Source organism: Neopelma chrysocephalum, unplaced genomic scaffold, assembly GCF_003984885.1.
Source record: "Neopelma chrysocephalum unplaced genomic scaffold, ASM398488v2 Primary Assembly neopelma1_147, whole genome shotgun sequence".
In the NCBI taxonomy this organism is placed as follows: domain Eukaryota; kingdom Metazoa; phylum Chordata; class Aves; order Passeriformes; family Pipridae; genus Neopelma; species Neopelma chrysocephalum.
The window spans coordinates 221,140-239,077 of NW_020897809.1; the positions used below are offsets into that span (position 1 = coordinate 221,140).

Consider the following 17,938-nt stretch of genomic DNA (forward strand, 5'->3'; position numbering starts at 1 on the left):
GCTCCCAGTGGCCCAGTGTAATGGTCCTGTGGCCAGACACTGTTGTCAGCCCTGAGAGAGTTACAACGAGAGCTTTCCTTGCTCTGAACCCAGAGCTGAAAGGCAGGACCCTGTGAAGCCACCTGTCACAGCCATGGGAATGGCTGACATCCAAAGAAAGCTGCTGAGTTTTGGGAGCTCCACAGTTATTAGTTAATGCCTTGGGGCTGCCTCAGAACAGCAGCCCCTGGGGCCAGTGAGGCCCAAACCTTTCAGCCATGGTGCTGGGGAGCCAGTCAAGGCTGGCCTTGAGAAGAAGGAGGCTGGGGAAGGTGCTGCCAACCCTTGGGAGACAATGATGCCCTGGGCCCAGCCCTCAATGCTGCCCATGGAGAGAGAGAAGGAGGAGGAGGAAGCTGACATATGAGTGTGGTGCCTTCCAGTGCACTTTATTGTGCTGGAGGAGCGGGATCAGGGCCAGCATTCCGGGATGGTGCACTGCAGGCCCAGTGCCCGTGTCCAGGCTGGCTGTGGGGATTCTGGGCCTGACGTTGCAGGCGGGAATGGTATCAGATCCACACAGGCCCAGGGCTGCTGGAGTGTCTGCCACTTTCTAGATCATGAGAGACACAGGCAGACCCTGATGATGCCTGGCTGGTGGTGCTGGAGCTGCTGGTCTCTAGAGAGGGAGATTCCAGAGACTGTCCTGATTCTGCCTGGCTGCTGGTCTCAGGTGCTAGAGATGATCTGTGAGACAGCCCTGATGGCACCAGGCTGCCTGTGCTGGGGCTGATGATGTCAGGTGCTGGCAGGCTGTGGGAAGGTTCCAATCCCAACTGTTTGTCCATGCTGAGCTCTGAGTCATCTCTGGAGGCTGTAAGGGGAAGCGGGAATGTCAAGGCCGCCCCAGGCCCAGGGCAGGATAGGCCAGAGCAGTGCCCCCAGCCCTCCCGGAGCAGACAGGATCTGCCAAACCGACACTGGGCTCCCACTGCCAGGCCCAGGGTCACTAGGGTGCTTTGCCTCTTACCTGTGCCCAGACCAGCACAGTTGTCACATTCCCATCTGGTTATGGTGTCCCTCAGGCCAGAGCAGTGTCTGTTGGTGCCCTCGGCAGCACAGGAGGAGCACAGGAGCAGTTTCCAGGGCCTGGGGAAGCAAACGGGGTTCATGGAGGTGAGGACAAAGTGTCCAAAATGTGGGATTATCTGGCTGAGCTCTTCTCCTGGGTCCTTCTGCTTCGAGCCCTTGCTGGGGCACAGGTCCCCTGCAGAGTCCCGGGGTGCAGCTTTGGCAACTTACCCCTGTTCCTCTGCCTCCTGCCTGCCTCCTGGAAAAAGGCACTCACTGGCATTGCAGCGGCTGTGTCTCTCATATAATTGCCCATAGGCACCATCTTCCTCCCATGATGGTCCCCTTCTGGGAAAGGAAGGGAAAATTGATGAGACCCTGATAGCAGAGTGGCAGGCAGGTGCAGGGCATTCCTACTCTTCCCTCTGTGCCATTTCCAACTCCAGTGTGAATCTGAACCCGGGACTCACAGAACAGTGCAGGGCCAGGACTGCTGAGGCAGGCCCTGGCACAGCACAGCACTTGCACCCCCTGTGTTGTGAGCTGTGAAGAAAAAATACCAACCTCCTGGGGATTCGTATCCCCATGATAAACATTTCCATCAGAAATCGATACTCATTTTGACAACGTGGGCAGCAGAAGATGTTGAATCCAGAATGGATAGCCTGATTCTGGATACAGTATCTGTGGAACCAGGTGGTTTTGCAGGCTGGGCACACCAGGGTGTTGAAGGTCTTTCTGTCCTCCACAGGCTCCATGCAGATGAGGCATTCGGTGCCCGGCTCCAGAGTCGCCTCCACTGCCTGCTGTGGGCTGTGTGTGGGGCAGAAGGAGCTGGGGGGAAAAGGGGTGGGTTAGGTGAGAAGTGCTCGGCCCTTCCCTGGTGGTGGGAAGGAGGGGACAGGAGGTACCTGTATGGTGTAATGAACTGGGTGACACAGCCTCCCTCCTTGGCACAGGGCAGGTGGAAGCTCAGGTCACAGTCTGTTTCGCAGCAGGTGATGGTGGCCCCGCTCTGGCCACAGACGCAGCATCTCTGGAAAGAGCAGAGCAGCCCCATCAACAGCAGCCTCAGGGCCTCCTCCTTGTCCCAGAGCTGGTTGGAAGGGCTGGGCTTCCTTTCTTGGAGTTTGGGCTAAGCTCCAGCAAACCTTGCCTGGCACAGTTCTCCCTGCTCTAGTCAGCCTCTCACCTTCTGTGCTGCCTGGTCAACTGTATGTTGGATATCCTTGGGGAGAAGGCCTAGGAATCCTACTTTCTTGTTTCTTTGTGGAAAAAGTTTAGCAAAAAACTGCAGGAGAGAAAAGATGAGGTGCTAATGAGAAGAGTGTAGTGGGAACTGCCCATTGAAAAGCTGGAAGGAGCCCACGGAGCAACTCACCAGGCAGAACACGTGGGCACAGAGCCCATATTTCTGCATTTTTTCCCCACAGATGTCCAGGTCAGCCTCTGACAGCAGGCATGCTGGAAGGGAGAGAGACAATGGAACCTCTGCAGGGCCGGGGCAGCATCCCTGCGGGATCGACGCCAAGGCTGCTCTGTCCCTACCTGGCTGGCTGAAGGGCAGGGCTGGAGGCTTTGGGGAGGATGGGACATGGTGGGCACGGGTGTCCCAGCAGATGTCCCCTGCCAGAGCTGGGCCCTGCTTGCTGAGGAAAGGAGGGTCCCAGCCCTGGGATGGCTGGACAGCTCCTGCCTCCCCATGCCACCACTCCTGGCCCCACACTGGCCACCCCAACAGCCCCTCTGCCAGGCTGCGGGAGGGGCACTTTGCTCTCACCTGGCTCCCTCACTTCGGGGGGCTCCTCCTTCCTGTCTGACATGGTCCCTGTCCCTGGAGTGCTCCTCCAGGTGTTCCTCCACTGGTTCTAAGGAGTGGGCAGTGAATGAGATTGCAGCTCAGCCCCATCCCTCCTCCCATTGTCAGGCCACACTGACACACAGCCTGAGCCCAGCGTTTGTGCCCTTGGCCCCACAGGTCACAGTGGCCACTGTGACATTGGCATCGTGCACCCAAAATATGGGCAGGGATGGCCTCAGCCACTTGCCACCCATTGTGCCTTGGAGGCAGGTGAAATCTGACTGGGCAACCTGTTCCAATGGACCCTGCTTGACCAGGCATATGGACCAAAATATCTCAAGAGGTCCCCTCTTGTATTGCCTAGGATGTTGTTTGCATTTGTGTGTTTCCTACTCAGGGGTGCAAATATAACTATAGTGAGGTTTGTTTACAGATTTCACTTTTGCTTTTTTTTTCCAAGGAATTATTAGATGGTAAAAGCTCCATCTGTTATGCAGAATAGGAGTCCAGATAGAGACATCAGGCCAGGGAAGTACAGAGGCTGGCAAGACAGAAATAAAAGGAATGAAGGAATGTGGAAAGGAGAGGGAAAAAGAGACAAAGATAAAAGCTTGTCTTTTTTGACAGATAGTACTGATGGGAGCTCCCTCACTTGATGTGCCACCCTTCAGAGTCCAGACCATGAGGTGTGGGCAGTCTCAGAGGCTGTTCAGCCTTTGCCTTGGGCGAGCTTTCTGGGGGTCTCTGAGTGAGGGGCCACCACCCTTAGGGTCTGCCCAGAGAAGAGTTCCCAGCATTTCAGACCAGGATGTGGCTGGCAAAAGACTCTGAGGCGAGGGGAGAAGTTTGGCAAGATTTAGATATGTGAGTCACAAACTTTCCCCCCAAAAGCTTTCCCTCCCTGCTCCTCCAGCAGGGAAGTCCCCAAAATCACCTGTAAAGGCACAGGTCAGAAGGAGAGTTGCCAGGGAGAGGGGCTGCCCTGCTCTCTTTGCTCACATATGACCCTTTCTGGCATCTCCAAAGCTTCACTGGCGCTTGCAGGTTCCTACCCCACCAAAGCAAGGCTCACACTGACTCTGAAAGGCAGTTTATTGCACTGGAAAAAGTCCATCTCTGCTGTGACTCTGCAGCCCTCCTGCTCTTTGTTCTGGAGACAGCACATCACCAAAGCACTAAGGAGTTCAGGAGAAAGATGCTGAGTCACCTGTGACATTTAGGTGCCATCCTGAGGTCCTGTGTGGTGCCCTGGCCACCCACTGTGTCTGAGCAGATGGGATGTGTGAGCCTAGGCCAGGCTCAAAGGTCGCTTCTGTCCCCTGTACCAGGGAGCCCAGAACCAGAGACAGTACTTCAGATGCAGCCTTACCAGTGTGGTGCAGGCAGGGAGGATCATGAAATCACAGATGGGGTTGGAAGGGACCTCTGGAGATCCTCTATTCCAACCCCCTGCTAAAGGAGGTTCACCCAGAGTGGGTTACACTTCCAAACATGTTTTGAATGTCTCCAGGGAAGGAGACTTCACAGCCCCTCTGGGCAGCCCATTACAGGGGCTGGGACATCCAGGCGGCATCAGAGCCATCCCACAGCTCCCCAGAACATGAGGACAGCAGCTGCTCCAGCACTGCTGGGCCTGACCACACACATAACCATTCTCAGTTACAATGTCAGGCCCAGAATCCATAAGGCCAGTCCGGAAGTTGCTGTGCCAGCACCAAATCCTGAGAGCTGCATCCTGAGCTTGACCCGTTTCACAGCTTGCTGACATCCAACACCAGCAGCCACAGCACCACCATCCAGCTGCCATCGGGATTCTCCTGCAGCTCCGAGATCCTAGAGCACCACAGCTAACAATGCCTAGGAGGAAGAAATTGGGCAAGGAAGAGACTGGCATGGCTGAGTAAGGACCTGCTGGTCCAAGTAAAGGGAAAGAAACAAATGCATAGATAGTTGAAGTGAGGACAGGTGACCTGGGAAGCATATAGAGATGAAGGATAGTTGTGTTGGGATGGGGTAAGGAAGGCCAAGGCAGAGCTGGACGTGTTCAAGGCCAGGTTGGATGGGGCTTGGAGCAACCTGGTCTAGTGGAAGGCTGGACATGCTTCAATGATCTCAGACCTAGGGGGAGGTTAACGAGGCTTGGGGAGACCACTGACAGTGGGCATAAAGAATGCAGAATTTATGGGCCACAAGGACATCTGGCAGAAGTCCCAAGATAAGGAAGAAACTAACAAACCCAGCTCAGCAACTATGCTGGAATCAGCTCCAACTGGGTAAAAGGTGATGCTGGCAGGGGGATCTGTGACCACCGACTTCATGGACCACCGACCCTAGAAATCCACGGACCCAAAAGAAGAAAAAGATTGAGCATGCAATCTAATTAGCATGAGAACAAATAAAAGATAGATACTAATCAATAAAAGAACTATGTAACTTGCAGTCAATGAACACTAATTCCTTTGTTTGCTACAATGTATTAATAGTTGAAAGTTTTGATAGTTCATGGGCTTGATTTGTGGAAACCTCCACCTTGCACTCTGCACAGAATAAACAAGTCTCCTTTCTAAACTAGGCTCTGTATCTGAGTTAGAGAGCTCTTAATCGGCAACAACAGGACGGGGGGAATGGCTTCAAATTGAGAGTTGGTTTAGATTAGGTGTGAGGAAGAAGTTCTTGCTTGTGAGGGCAGTGAGGTCCTGCCACAGGCTTCCCTGAGAAGCTGTGGATGTCCCATCCCTGGAAGTGTCCAAGGGCGGGTTGGACGGGGCTTGGAGCAACCTGGGCTAGTGGAACGTGTCCTTGCCCATGGCAGGGGGTGGAATGAGATGGGCTTTAAGGTCCCTTTCAACCCAAACCATTCCATGATTCTCTGATTCTATCTCTCTGGTGGCAGACGCTCCAGCACTCCTGGAGCTCCGAGATCGCTCCCGCCTGCAAAGCCGGGCCCAGAGCCCCCACAGCCACCGCGGCCCCGCCGTCCCCGAGTGCTGGCCCTGACCCCGACCCCGCTCCACCGGCACCATAAAGTGCACTGGGCGACTCCACGCTCATGTGTCGTTTTCCTCCTCCTCCTCTCTCTCCAGGGGCAGCATTCGCGGCTGGGCCCCGAGGGTTGTTGTCTTCCCCGGCCTCCCTCGGGCGGTTGGCCGGCGGTTGGCCGGCTGCCCAGGCCCTGCTCGGTTTCTCCGGGGGAAGCTCACGCGGACGCCGAGGGGTCTCTGCCCGTTGCCCCTTCCCCGGGCAGAGCGCCCTACCCGGCGCTGCCCGAGCGCCGAGCGGGTCCCACCCGTCTCCCGGCAACGGTCCCGCCCGCCCGCCATGGCCCTCGCGGGTCGCCGTAGCGGCGGCGGCGGCGGCGGCGGCGGAGCGGCCGGGCGGGCGGTGAGTGCGGCGGCCGCGGGGCCCGGCCCGCCCCGGCTCCTCCTGCCCGGCTCCGGCGGCGGGGGGGCTCGGGCACGGCCGGCTCGGGGAGTGCCGTCCGGCTGTGGGGGACGCGCCCGACCGCGGGGGGCTCTGCGCCCCGGGGGCTGCGGGCAGGTGTAGGGGGGTCTCGGGTTCGGGGTGTTTGTGGGCACGGGGGTTGCTCTGGGTTCGGGGTGGCTGTGGCTGCAGGGAGCGCTGCCCGCGTTAGGGGGTGCCCCGGGGTGTGGGGGGCCGCTGGGCTCGGTGTGGGTGAGCCCGGCTCTGGGGCCGGGTCCCGGGGTGGGCAGGGCGGTGCTGCCCGGGCTCTGTGGTTTGGGGGTGCGGGCGGGCTGGGGGGCCGCGGAGACCCTGCCTGTGCTGAGCTCAGGGCAGTGTGGTGAGCGGTGCGGGGCTGTGTGTTCCCCTGTGCTGCTGCCCTCCTGCGAGGGGAGTCTCGGCCGGGAGCTGCCGAACAAAGCTGTGCTGGCCCTTCCTGGCTGCTCGGCCTCCTCCCCTGCCTCCGGTCGGCTGCACTTAAGATCAGGCTTCCCCTGTGCTGTCTGTTCTGCCCTACTGCTGGAAGCTGCTTGCCCTTGCCCAGAGAAGGCAGTTCAGTCCGTGGCCAGGCTCGGAGCTTCTTTGCTTCTGTGAATCACATGCAGATGTGTGTCCCCCTGCTCTGCCCTTTCTCTGACCTGTTGAAAGCAGCATCTGCTCCGACTAAGAAAACATCCTGGCACTGCAGTGGTGCCAGCAGTGCATCTTGTCTGGTGCCAATGTGGCCGTGCTGTGTGCTCTGCTTGGGCATTCAGGCTATTTCAGCAGGGCTGGTACCAGGCTGGCTGCCCCTGGGGAGAGTTATGGGCACTCCCCACCACTCTCGTGTGCTTTTAACTTGTCCTGACAGAGCTGAAATCATGTCTGTCACATTTCGAGTACTTTTAGGATAGTACGCATTGTGCTCTGTGCTCTGCTTTGGTAGTAAACCATGTGTTTCAGGGTTTTGTTTTATCCCTTGTTCTGGGTTCCTAACGCAGGTCATTCAGGGCCTTTGATCCAGGCTGGTGTTTGCTTTGTTCCTGCTATTTTGCTCAGCAGTGCTGCAGGAGGGACACACCGGGCAGTGCTGCTCCACCACTGGGTGCTGGGGTGGCCCTCAGGGAAGGGGCTTTAGAGAAGCCTTTCCCAAGTCCAGCTGAAGCTCAAGTGATCTGAAGTTACTGTGGCACTCACATCACTTGGCAAGGCCACTGACTTTTCTTGGGTTCATCTGAGTTTCTGCTCTGTGTGAGATTGCCAGCAAGCATTTAATTCCTGCCGCCTTTGTTCCTGTTGCATCTCCCTGTTCCTCTGTGTGTCACAAAGTGCTTTGACAGATGTCTGTCCAGGGAACAGGAGAGTCTTCCAATGATAGTTGTCTGTTGGGGCATCGGAACCAGGAGAGGACTGTAGCCTAACATTTGGAAGCTGTATGGAACTAGCCACTTGAATTTACTCTTTTTGTCCTGGCACATGTCAGATCAGCTCTGATAGTGTTCTTTGTTCTCTAGTGATACCAGGAAGGCTCCTGAATCTGTAATCTAGTGGTAGATTTTCGCTTGTAAACACTTCTGTGTACTGTTACCTGTGTCTGCTTTTGTCCCTGTAAATCTGACAGCTGGGTCTTTGCTTTGTAGTCAGTGATACTCTATTGCAGTCCAGTCCACCTGCATTTGTATCATTCCTTCTCCCTCTCTCTCTGTTTTGGATAGCAGAATAATGTAAAAGCCTGTTAAAGATAAGATGAACCAGGTGCATGTTGCTGTCTTAAAGAACACAGAGTGGGAGGCAAAGGCAGAAGTATCTCGTCAGGACATGAGTCCTGATGAGTGTGATGTGGTTGCTGGTTTAGGTGATGTTTGGCAGTGGTGGCAGCTGTGGCCCTGTGCTGGCTCTGTGCTTTTGGCTCAGGCTTGCTGCCAAGGTTTTTCTGGCTTGGTTCTGCCTGTACCTTTGTTTGGAGTGGCGTCTGTCTGGTTATCTGGAGTGTGGCTTAATGCCTTGTCTCCTTTGGGAAGATTTTGAGCTGTTGGACAGGTGAGGCTGAGAGCAGGGTCAGCAATTAGTTGGTTTTGGGCACTTAAATGATGTCATTAGTGCGGGGACTCTGGTTATTTTTTGTTTATCCCTGTTGTTTAATCCAGGTACCTCAACCTCCAAGAAAGGGAGAAGTCTAAAGGCAGTGTCCTCTCCATAAAGTTTTGTTCTAGGTGTCTGTCCGTCTTATGTCCGCCCTGGAAGTGGTGCCTGTGAAGAATGACTTCAAGAGGTGCTGGGACTGCTTTCTCAAGGAAGAATTTCAGGCTGAGCACTGAGCCAGAGAAGTCCAAGGTCACAGGTATGGGCCTGTACAAACTGTGTGAAAACAGGAGCACTGCAGATCCAGGCAGAGTCCCTCGTTTGAGCTCAGCTGCTTCCAGTTGCAGTTACCTTGCTAATGTGAGGTGTGGTGGGGCTGAAACTGCGTAAATCCCCCAACCGAGATGAGATTTTGGGAGGGACGTTTCTGTAGTACTGGGGACTGCAGAAACTCATGTCACGGTGCCTTTTCTTCAGCACACAGCCCTGCCTCGTGAGGCTGGAGAATGTCGTGTTGCCTGCCTGCCATCTGATTTCAGACTTATCTGATTTCATCTGATTTAGGGACTTCCCCTTCCAGGATGAACAGCTTGTCAAATTCTCAGTCCTTTTCTGGGAAATTCTGCTACCTACCAGGCCGTCTGTTTTCTCTCAGAGTCACCAATCCAGCACAAGTGTGCTTATGAGACCACAAATCTGGCATTTGAGGGCACTGTTGCACTCAGAAATAAGGAATGCTGCATCAGTGTGACACTAGGGGCTGTTTAGCACAACAAAAGCAAAGGTGAGGCACACATCATTAAAGAGAGCTGTGAGTTAGACAAGATGAACTGCATCTGCAGGTCTTTCTGCCTCCGCATCATATCCCAGATATGAATCAGGACATCGGGAATTACAGTGGTGTTGAGAGGTTTTGGTTGGTTTTTTTTTTTTGGAAATGAAATCGGGTTCCTACCTCCAGCTTTTGGGATTACTTTATCTGGAAGTAGCACAGCAGGATTCCTCAGGATGTACTTCCACCTTTGTGGAGCAATTTATAGCCTCCCATTTGCTATCACAGAGCAGCTCAAATTGGAAAGAGCCTTTGGTGTGGAGATGCACCCCGTAATGCTGGACTCTGGTTTTGCTAGTGAGGACAGTAAGGTGATGAATGACTTTTCCCCACTGTGTTGATCAGCAAACGTGAACATCATTTTCCCATAGCTACCAGTTTGTTGCTTGTACATGAAATTAATGTTTTGAGTTTACCCCCGGCTCCCTAAGGTTATTTCCTTTCTGTTTTTCACAAGGGATCGTGAACAGCAGGCTGCTGAATGATTATCTGCATCGAGTCTTTACCAATGCTGATGGGAACCAGCCTGCAGCTGCTTACAGGTATCAGACTTCTCATTCCCCAGGTGGCAAGTGATGCCACCCCCAGATAAACAGCACTGTGGTGAAAGGAAAGATCTTTCAGTGCCACACAGTGATCTTTGTTAACAGCACAGCAGCACCGTGTTACAGAAATGACTCTGAGGTCTGTTTTTTTAGTGGCTTTTTCAAATTGCAGGGCCTGCTAGGAAGGATTCTTCAGATTTTTTTGCATGAAAAATCCCATCTACAAAATCACTGGGCAGTATTTTTGAAATAAGCAGGCATTCACCTTATTGTTCCTCTTCCCCCTTTGCTTGTAAGGAAGTGCAAAGTGCACAGGTTTTAATTACAGGAATGAAAAATAGGTTATCAGTGCTCTGTGAACTAAAGACAAGACTGTTACTGATACATGCAATAACATACATTTTTCAGGCTATGGAACTGCTGGTACTTCTATTAGAAGTCACCAAACACAAAATTCCCGTTTAGTGACTGTTTTTTTCCTGTTTGTGTCAGTTCTTCTCCACTTTGTATCCCAGAAACTTGTAATGTTGGATGGGAAGGATTTCCCTTGCATCCAGCTCTTTGCCAGAGGCAAGTCAGACAGGTTCAGGGCATGGAGAGTGTGGCAGAGAGAGGCAGGCCTGTGGCTCCTGCTGGTTGGCAGAGCTGCAGAGTGGCTGGGGTCACATTCCACGGGCTATACTTAGGACTGCCAGCTCCAGTGTGAGCTCAGAGCTGCTATAAATAGCCCTTGGCTCTCTGGCTCTTGGTGAGCCCGGGTGATGGCGCGGGGGAGGCAAACTGGGTCATGTTACTTTGCCACAAGCTCTGCTGCCAGCAAGCCTTGGAACGTTCCATCTGCCCGAGCATTTGGGTTTTCAGTATTTCTGATTCCTTTGCCTGGTGATTAATGACTTGAAAGCACAGAACTGATAGTTTGTTGGACTGGTCTCTCTTTTTTCCCGCCTTCCACCCTTTTACCTGGATTTGGATATTTGGTAGAAAGCCCAGTAGCAGTCATAGAGGTCTTGAAAATAACATTTTCCATATGAGAGCAACTTTTATGGTATGACATCTTGCCTTCAGAGGCCTAAATTCCTCATAGAGGAGCTCACTGCATACATCTCTCTGTCTGTCTCCTGCTCTTCTACCCTCCTTCCAGAACTCCTCCTCCATGCTAGCTGCTGATTAAGCTACTTTGCTGAAGCCACCCTTCTCATGCCAACCAAAACCGATTCTGTGATTCCACTTCTGTGCATCTTTACATCCATCAGGCTTTCACAAGGTCTCACCACAGTCTTAGGGAAATCCCTAGTCCTGGAATAGTGTTCCCCAGATGGCTTTGGAAATGGGAAGCAGGGATGGGAACAACTAGTGACCCTCACAATAAAAGGAGGCTCTTGTGCAAGGAACAGCTTTGAAAGGAGAGAACTAGGGGAGGGCGGTAAGTTCTCTAAAACAGTGGCCCAAAGGGGGTGCATGAGAGATTTTTCAGTATGACACCAAAATATCAGAGGGAGGGTGCTGGACTAGCCTGACCTTTGCCTGAACTGCTACAGCTGCTGCTGTGGTCTGTCTCCTCTCTTTTGTATTACAATATACTTCGGGGGGAAAAAACAAATCCTGACTTATGCCATGTTTGTATGATGCTGACTGCAGCAGAGTTGTGGTCCACAGTTGTTGGTAGAATAGCTGTTTTCTTGCTGCCACTGTACCACATTACAGTTTCCTTACTGCCACAAAACGCTCCTGAGCAGACTGACTGAAGATGGTAAGATTCTTTGTTATCTACTTGGCTTGTTCTTGTTGTATTTGGTCTCTGGTTCATTCATTGCCCCAAAGTGCTGGGCAGCAAATTCCTTAGATTTGTGACATGAGACAGTTCATGTCTCACAGTGCAGGACATGTGTTTGGGCTGCAGCTCTTTAAAAATTGGAGACAGAGTTTTCTGAAGAGCTCCTGTGTATGCTTATTTCCTAGAAAGCACCTGACGTTCCAGAACCTGCAGGAGCACCTTGAGCGGTTGCTGGCGGAGGAGAATGGCTCTGAAGACAGTCGAGGTAGGAGATACTGAGTGCCTGTCCAGTTTGTACTTCTGCTTGTGCTGCTGAATTGGGAAGGACATGTTGTACCACGAAAGCAGTTCCCTGATTGAGTGTTGTTCTGCCTTCCTGTGCTCTAATTTGTTGTACCTTTAAATCCAGCCTGTGAAGGGCTCATGAGCCAGCCCTGGAGCAGGTCTGTTTGCAGATGTAGGGGGCATATTTCCAGTCAAAAATGCCATGAAAAGTAGTTTGAGGGCAAAGGAGGTATTTTACTGATGATGATATGCAGAGCCATTGCTTTGACCAGCAGTGTGCAGTGCTGTCCTCAGTGGGAAATGCAGGGGCTTGTTGACAGTTTTTTCACGCTGGTCTCCACTGTAGCTAATTATTTTCAGCCTCTGGCTCTTCCCTGTGCTCTTACCAGCATCCCTTTCCCTGAACGAGTCAAGACATGGCAGGATACAACCTGACTCCTCTGCTAGAAAGAGGAATTTTTCTTGCTGGCTGCAAGCAAGGTGTGATATGTTGGCCAAACATTTGGCACAGAGTTTAGTCTTTGAATTTTGTCAAAGTAAAATTTTCAGGTGATGTGGAAAACTTAACATGTGTCCTGAATGCTGCGTAGCTGAGACCTTGTGTATTGTTGTGAAAACTTCCTTTTAAATCTCACTAGTGTCTCCTTTCCTGAAGTTCTCATGGTCTAACATGGGCAACACTATCTTAATCTTCCTCCCCTGTAGCAGAATCCAGATGTTGTTGCAGTCTAGCTGGAGGCACCTGTCCCGTGTACTGTTAAGTCCTACACAACCCTCCCTAACAGATTTTCTGCAACTCTTGTTTCAGATCAGGTAGCAGAGGGCCGGCTCGGCCCCTCCACTGTGGTGTTGGACCACACCAGTGGGTTTGAGGGGCTCCTGCTGGTTGATGATGACTTACTTGGGGTGAGTGTGATGAAAACGGTCTTGTGGGACTAGAAGCACTTGGGGCTTCTTGGGTTGTTCTTCATAACAGATTCCTGTCACTGGTTTTGTAGCATGTTGTAAATGGAGTCTGCCCAGAAAGCTGCAGGATCCTGGAGGAAATGAGCTCTCCTGGAAAAGTTCTAGCAGTACCACTAAGTCTCAGCAAGCTCTGAGGGGGGCTGTGAGGAAATGAAAGGATTACTCTGGCCCAGGGACTCTCTTGGCTAAGCAGAGGAAAGGCCAGCAGCCAGCTTTCCTGTCCCTCCCTCCATCAGACTGCCTCTTCCTTCCTTCCTTTGGTCTTATCTAAAGGGTAGAAAGAGGCTAAAGCTGAGGCTTTCCTTTCTTCTTTGTTTCCCCTAACTCTGTGCTTGCTCCTTAGCTAATGTTCTTCATGCAAAATGTCAGCTGAAAGAATCTGCTGGAATTTAACCCTTTCTTACTGCAGTAATTTCTGCACTCCTTTCACCCCTTCACCGAGCACACACATCCCCTGCTCCAAAGCTCATTCCCTCCTTAATCTATGCCTGTTTTTTTGCCCCTAGCAATGCAGGCTGCCCTGGTCTCCCCTTTCCCCTTAGCCACCTGCTGTAGCTCACTTTGGCTGACCCTCAGGAATGGATCAGACTGGCTGGCCTGTGAATTCCTTGTTCCTACCTTCATCTCTTCTTCATGATCTGTCCTGAGATTGTGAGAGTCAGGAATTAATAGGGTTGAGTTTCTGGACAGCATGTTACCTGTCAGTCCTGGGCTTTAATTTGGACATCTTGCATCTATAGTTTTGTTCTAACTTTTCCAGGATTCAGATGTCATTCCCATATAATTGTCACTTTTGTGTACAGTTTTGTCCCAGTTCACTAGGAACTGTCTGTCACTGCGTTGACATTGTTCTGTGTGGTTCACTGGGGTTTGTCAGGTACAGATGAGCTGTGGGAAGGACCTGGATGGTTCCCCAGGGCCAGTCAGCTCCAAGTACAGCTGCTGGGATGGAGAAGGTGACCCTTCTCTTCCCAACACTGTCCTTGTGAATAGCTCTTCATCTTGCTTTGGTTTTGAGGGCTAGGACAGAGAAAACGGGAAGGGCTGAACAAACCTGCTATTTTGCCTGACTCTAAAATATCTTTTGTTTGTTGGTCCAGGTGATTGGCCACAGTAACTTTGGGTCCATCAGGGCCACAACATGCGTGTTTAAAGGTAAGGAGATAAACCAGTGATGTTTTGAGAAAATACCCCGGGAAGAGTGTGGGAGAGTCACACAACTAGAGAGCTCAGAAGATCCTGAATATGTTCCAAATCTTGAGCACCCTCTTCCCCAGCTCATCCACCGACTTTTTCAGGAAGTAGAAGGGTGAAGGGCTGTGTGATGCCAGAGTGACCAGGTGGGAGGGGAATCCTGGGGATGTCCCAGAGCTCCTTTGTGTGCCACATTTGTTTCTGTGGGAGCAGTGTCAGGTTCAGCTTCTCTTAACAATGATCCAGGTGGCAGGAACTCACTCTGTGTCATCTCTTTTTCTTTCAGGGAAATGGATTTACGAGGTGCTCATCTCCTCCCAGGGACTCATGCAGATTGGCTGGTGTACTCTCGACTGCAGATTTAATCAGGAGGTAGTGTAACTGCTGCACATGGCACAGGGCTGCTCTGGGTTTCTCCACTGCTTTTTAGGTCAGTGTGGAGCATCTCATGGCTGCTGTGCTCCTGCCCCACTGGCATTTTGTGCCCAGCATACACACTAGAAATGCTAGGTCTGCTGTTTTAAGAGCCTTTACTAGACTCTCTGGTCTGTGTTCACAGAATGGTGTGTGGTGTGAAAGCCTTGCAGGCTGGCTGTGTTGCTGTGCTCTTACTGCACGTAGCCTCTGCTACGTGTTGACTTTCAGCTGGTGTCTTCTCCAGAACCTGTGTGTGTCTGCAGTGCTGGCAGCCTGTCTCAGGATGGCCCTCAGCAGCTGGTGCTAAGGGTTTTTTTTGTCCAGGAGAGGCAGGCCCAGGCCAGCTCTTCTCAGGCACCAGGCAGGATGTTTGGTGCTGGAAAGGGATGTCAGCTGCAGACTCACTAACTTGTCACTGTGCAACACATGAGAGGGGAGGTGATGGGCATCCCAGGGGGCTGCTTTGACAGAAACTGGAAGTGTAGGACGCCAGTACTCTTCTTCTGACCCAAAAATGAGTAGAGAGTGGTATATTTCTCTGAACCAAAGATCAGAGGCCACTGGATTCACTCCTAGAGTAAGGACTTTTCCCAGGGAGAGCATGTGTGATGTCAACTGCTTTCCCTGTCTACTGGTCTCCCCCTTAAAGGTGCTCTTGCAATGAGAGGGATCTTTTATGCTTGGTCTGGTCTGAGTCTCCTCTTTCCTACTTTGGTGCAGGAAGGAGTTGGAGATACTCCAGATTCATACGCTTATGATGGAAACAGGGTGCGCAAGTGGAATGTGACTACTACCAACTATGGCAAAGTGAGTAGCTGTCCTCCCAGGAACGGGATGGAGAGGAAGGAGGAGAAAGCAGGTGACTCCTTCTGCTTGCTGGATTCTGCTGGGCCTTGTGAAATGCCCTCAAGCTTTCCTCCCTGCTTCAGCCTGCTCTTGGGGGGCTGTGTGCCAGCAATTGTTTGTACTTTAAGGGTGCTGGACATGCTGAGTGCTTTGTTTAGCAACCCCAGCAGACTGATTCCCAGCACAGTGCTGCTGTCAGTCTCTGGAAGGCTCTGGTTCTCTGTAGCACATCAGTGCATGATGCATTGTTGGGATAAATATACGTTCCTAGTGCTGGAGGGGAAAAATGATCCCAATCAGGGGCTTGATGTGCAGCTTCCAGAAGGGCCTGAAAATGCTATGTGAGCTGCTGTGGGAAGGAACTCTCCCTCAACCCTGAATCACAAGGGATTGGTTGGGTTGCAGTGTTTCTTCTGATGTGGAAACAACTTGGAAATATGTTTAACTTTTTCTCTCCCTTTGCTGCAGTCCTGGGCAGCAGGAGACATCGTCAGCTGTCTGATAGACCTCGATGAGGGCACCATTGCTTTCTGCTTGTAAGCATCTTTGTCCTGTTTCCTGCTTTGTTGATGTCTGTGTGTAACATATAGGTTTCCTCACTGCTCAGCAGGTTGATGAACCCTATTTCTGCCCTCTCCCCTTTAAGTTCCTTGGTAGTTCTGGCATTTACTTTTCTCTGTTGTTCAGAAACCATCTGAACGGGTTGTTGGGTCTCCTAAGTTCAGTTGAGAGCATTTGGCAGAAAGATGTTCAAGCTACAAAGTTTGTGTAAAGTTTGCCAGGATTTTGGAGGGAAGCATCTTGTGATGCTTTAATGCCACACTTGGCTGAGCCACACTGATGGCTTTTGTGGTCAATGTAGACCTTACCTGCCCTAAATTCACAAGGAGCTGTGGGAAGGGTGATAAATCTCCAGCTTCCAGCTCCCATGCACAATGAGAATTGTTCTCTGGCCCTGGCCTGTGACAAGTCAGTTGAAATGAAAAACTGTTAGATGGTCCATGTCATCTTTTATGGAAGAGTAGATTGAAAACATTATCTTTCATTGCGCTAACATCAAATAGATGAGGCCAAAAAGTCACCTGCCTTTGAAATGTCCTGCTGATTAGTTATCTCATCAGGGTTTGGGTTGCCCTTGAACCTGAGTGGGCTCTGCATGTTGTGCAGACTCCAGTGCCTTCATATGAAAATGGGAATGCCTCTGGGTGTTACTCAGCAGAGCTGTGGCATTTTCGTGTGTGCCAGGTTAAGAGTGACAGGAGGCATGACTGACTGACATATCCATGTTGGCAAGTTGCTGGGAGGGGAATGCAGATATCTGTATTGCTCAGCTGACTTCAGACCCCTCCTGCTGTGACTAAAATCCTGTGGGTATTCCTTCTTTCAGGAATGGCATGTCTCTGGGAACTGCCTTCGATAACATCACGAGGGGTGCTGGAATGGCTTATTTCCCTGCCATCAGCCTCTCCTTCAAAGAGTCTGTTGCTTTTAACTTCGGGAGCCGTCCACTCCGATATCCTTTGGGTGTGGGGAGAGGAGGTGTGAAGGAAGAAGAACCTGTCCTGAGACCATCTTTGGAGGCTGTAGAATATACAGACCTGACTCCAGTTCACTTTCTGCTGTTGGCACTTGTCAAGGAGTCAAGGAGAGAAGAACCAGATACCCCCTCAGCTGGAGCAGAACTGCAGGATACAAACATCAGTTTCAGAAATGAGAGTTGCTTTCAGCTCTGAGTCAGCAGCTGCTGCTACAGCTGGGGGCTGCCTGTTCCAGGCACTCAGATCTTGTAAAGTTCTCACTTTCCAGTTTTTCAAATCCTGATGCTGCTGTGCTGCTGAGCCTCTTGGCCACTGGTTTCTTTTACCTCCCTGCCATGTGGGACCTCTGACATTTATTAGTGTTACCTTCTGCCTTCCTGTGTGAATAGTGAAACCTGCAGCTCCTGTCAGAGCAGTTCTGGCTCTGCCTGTTGGTAGCTGTAGTAGGGGATCAGGTTGGTCTTTCTGATAAAAAATATTTCACCCAAGTAGAAGTGTGGTGTGAAAAACTTGCTGCTTTGCAGTATTGAGGAAGTGGGGATAAGAGCTTGTGGCTAATCATCCATTTAGAAGGCACTGTGGTTTGAACTGTGACTGAGGTGTGCGTGGATATAAAGTAATAGACACACAGTCTTTCCCTTGCACAAACAAAGTCCTGAAAGGATCAGATTGCAGTTTCCCTTAACACTCACCTACTTATCCAGTGGAAGGTTACCGGCCCTTGCAGGATCCTCCCGTGGCAGACCTGGTGAAGGCTCAGAAGCTGTTGGGCTACTTGAAGAATGTGATCCATGTTGGAATAGATGTGACGGTAGGCTCACGGCACTGGGTGGGTCCGAGGGGCACCACGCTGGGGAATGTGGTTCTGCTCTTCTCTGCACATGCTGCCAGCTCAGATGTTTGCATACACCAGAGACTCTAAATGCTTGCATGCTTTTGCCTGGGGTGTGCATGTCCCTGGAGCTCTCTGCCTTGCAAAATGGGCTTCCTGGTAGTTCCAGGACTTAATTTAAATCATACTGGGCTTTGTTGTTCTCAGTGTTATGAAAGTTCATTGCCAGTATTCAAGAAGTGATGTTTGTCAGGGTCAGAACTTCTGGGTTTGATTTTGCTCCCTTGAAAGCAGTTTGTTCATATCCTAAACTTTTTACTGGTGTCCTGGTGCAGTGA

General features: G+C 51.6%; 2 protein-coding genes across 5 annotated transcripts in view; one reads left to right on the plus strand and one right to left on the minus strand.

The window, feature by feature from the left end:
* Positions 1-17,938, plus strand: part of RNF123 (ring finger protein 123) — a 55,325-nt gene that overhangs the window by 689 nt on the left and 36,698 nt on the right. Inside the window, exons 1-11 of one of the 3 annotated variants that reach the window (XM_027700657.1) lie at positions 6,184-6,232; positions 8,492-8,630; positions 9,661-9,745; positions 11,708-11,787; positions 12,616-12,713; positions 13,874-13,928; positions 14,254-14,339; positions 15,105-15,191; positions 15,699-15,766; positions 16,618-16,743; positions 17,465-17,579. In XM_027700657.1, coding sequence (XP_027556458.1) covers positions 8,549-8,630; positions 9,661-9,745; positions 11,708-11,787; positions 12,616-12,713; positions 13,874-13,928; positions 14,254-14,339; positions 15,105-15,191; positions 15,699-15,766; positions 16,618-16,743; positions 17,465-17,579 — 882 coding nt within the window. In that variant the 5' untranslated portion in view covers positions 6,184-6,232; positions 8,492-8,548. Of the gene's footprint in view, positions 1-6,183; positions 6,233-6,317; positions 6,389-8,491; positions 8,631-9,660; positions 9,746-11,707; positions 11,788-12,615; positions 12,714-13,873; positions 13,929-14,253; positions 14,340-15,104; positions 15,192-15,698; positions 15,767-16,617; positions 16,744-17,464; positions 17,580-17,938 lie in introns of those variants that run through there. The other 2 variants (XM_027700656.1, XM_027700658.1) reach the window with 2 other exon arrangements.
* On the minus strand, positions 318-2,947 carry LOC113975972 (PHD finger protein 7-like). 2 transcript variants are annotated; one of them, XM_027700666.1, is made up of 8 exons: positions 2,831-2,947; positions 2,432-2,514; positions 2,243-2,341; positions 1,962-2,086; positions 1,615-1,884; positions 1,303-1,395; positions 1,010-1,128; positions 318-853 (listed from the first exon to the last, which is right to left on the minus strand). In XM_027700666.1, exons 1-8 carry the CDS (start codon positions 2,871-2,873, stop codon positions 549-551), a joined length of 1,137 nt encoding a protein of 378 aa, XP_027556467.1. In that variant the 5' UTR covers positions 2,874-2,947; the 3' UTR covers positions 318-548. The 2 variants fall into 2 exon arrangements, with proteins under 2 accessions (XP_027556467.1, XP_027556466.1); XM_027700665.1 differs by having other exon boundaries at positions 1,282-1,395.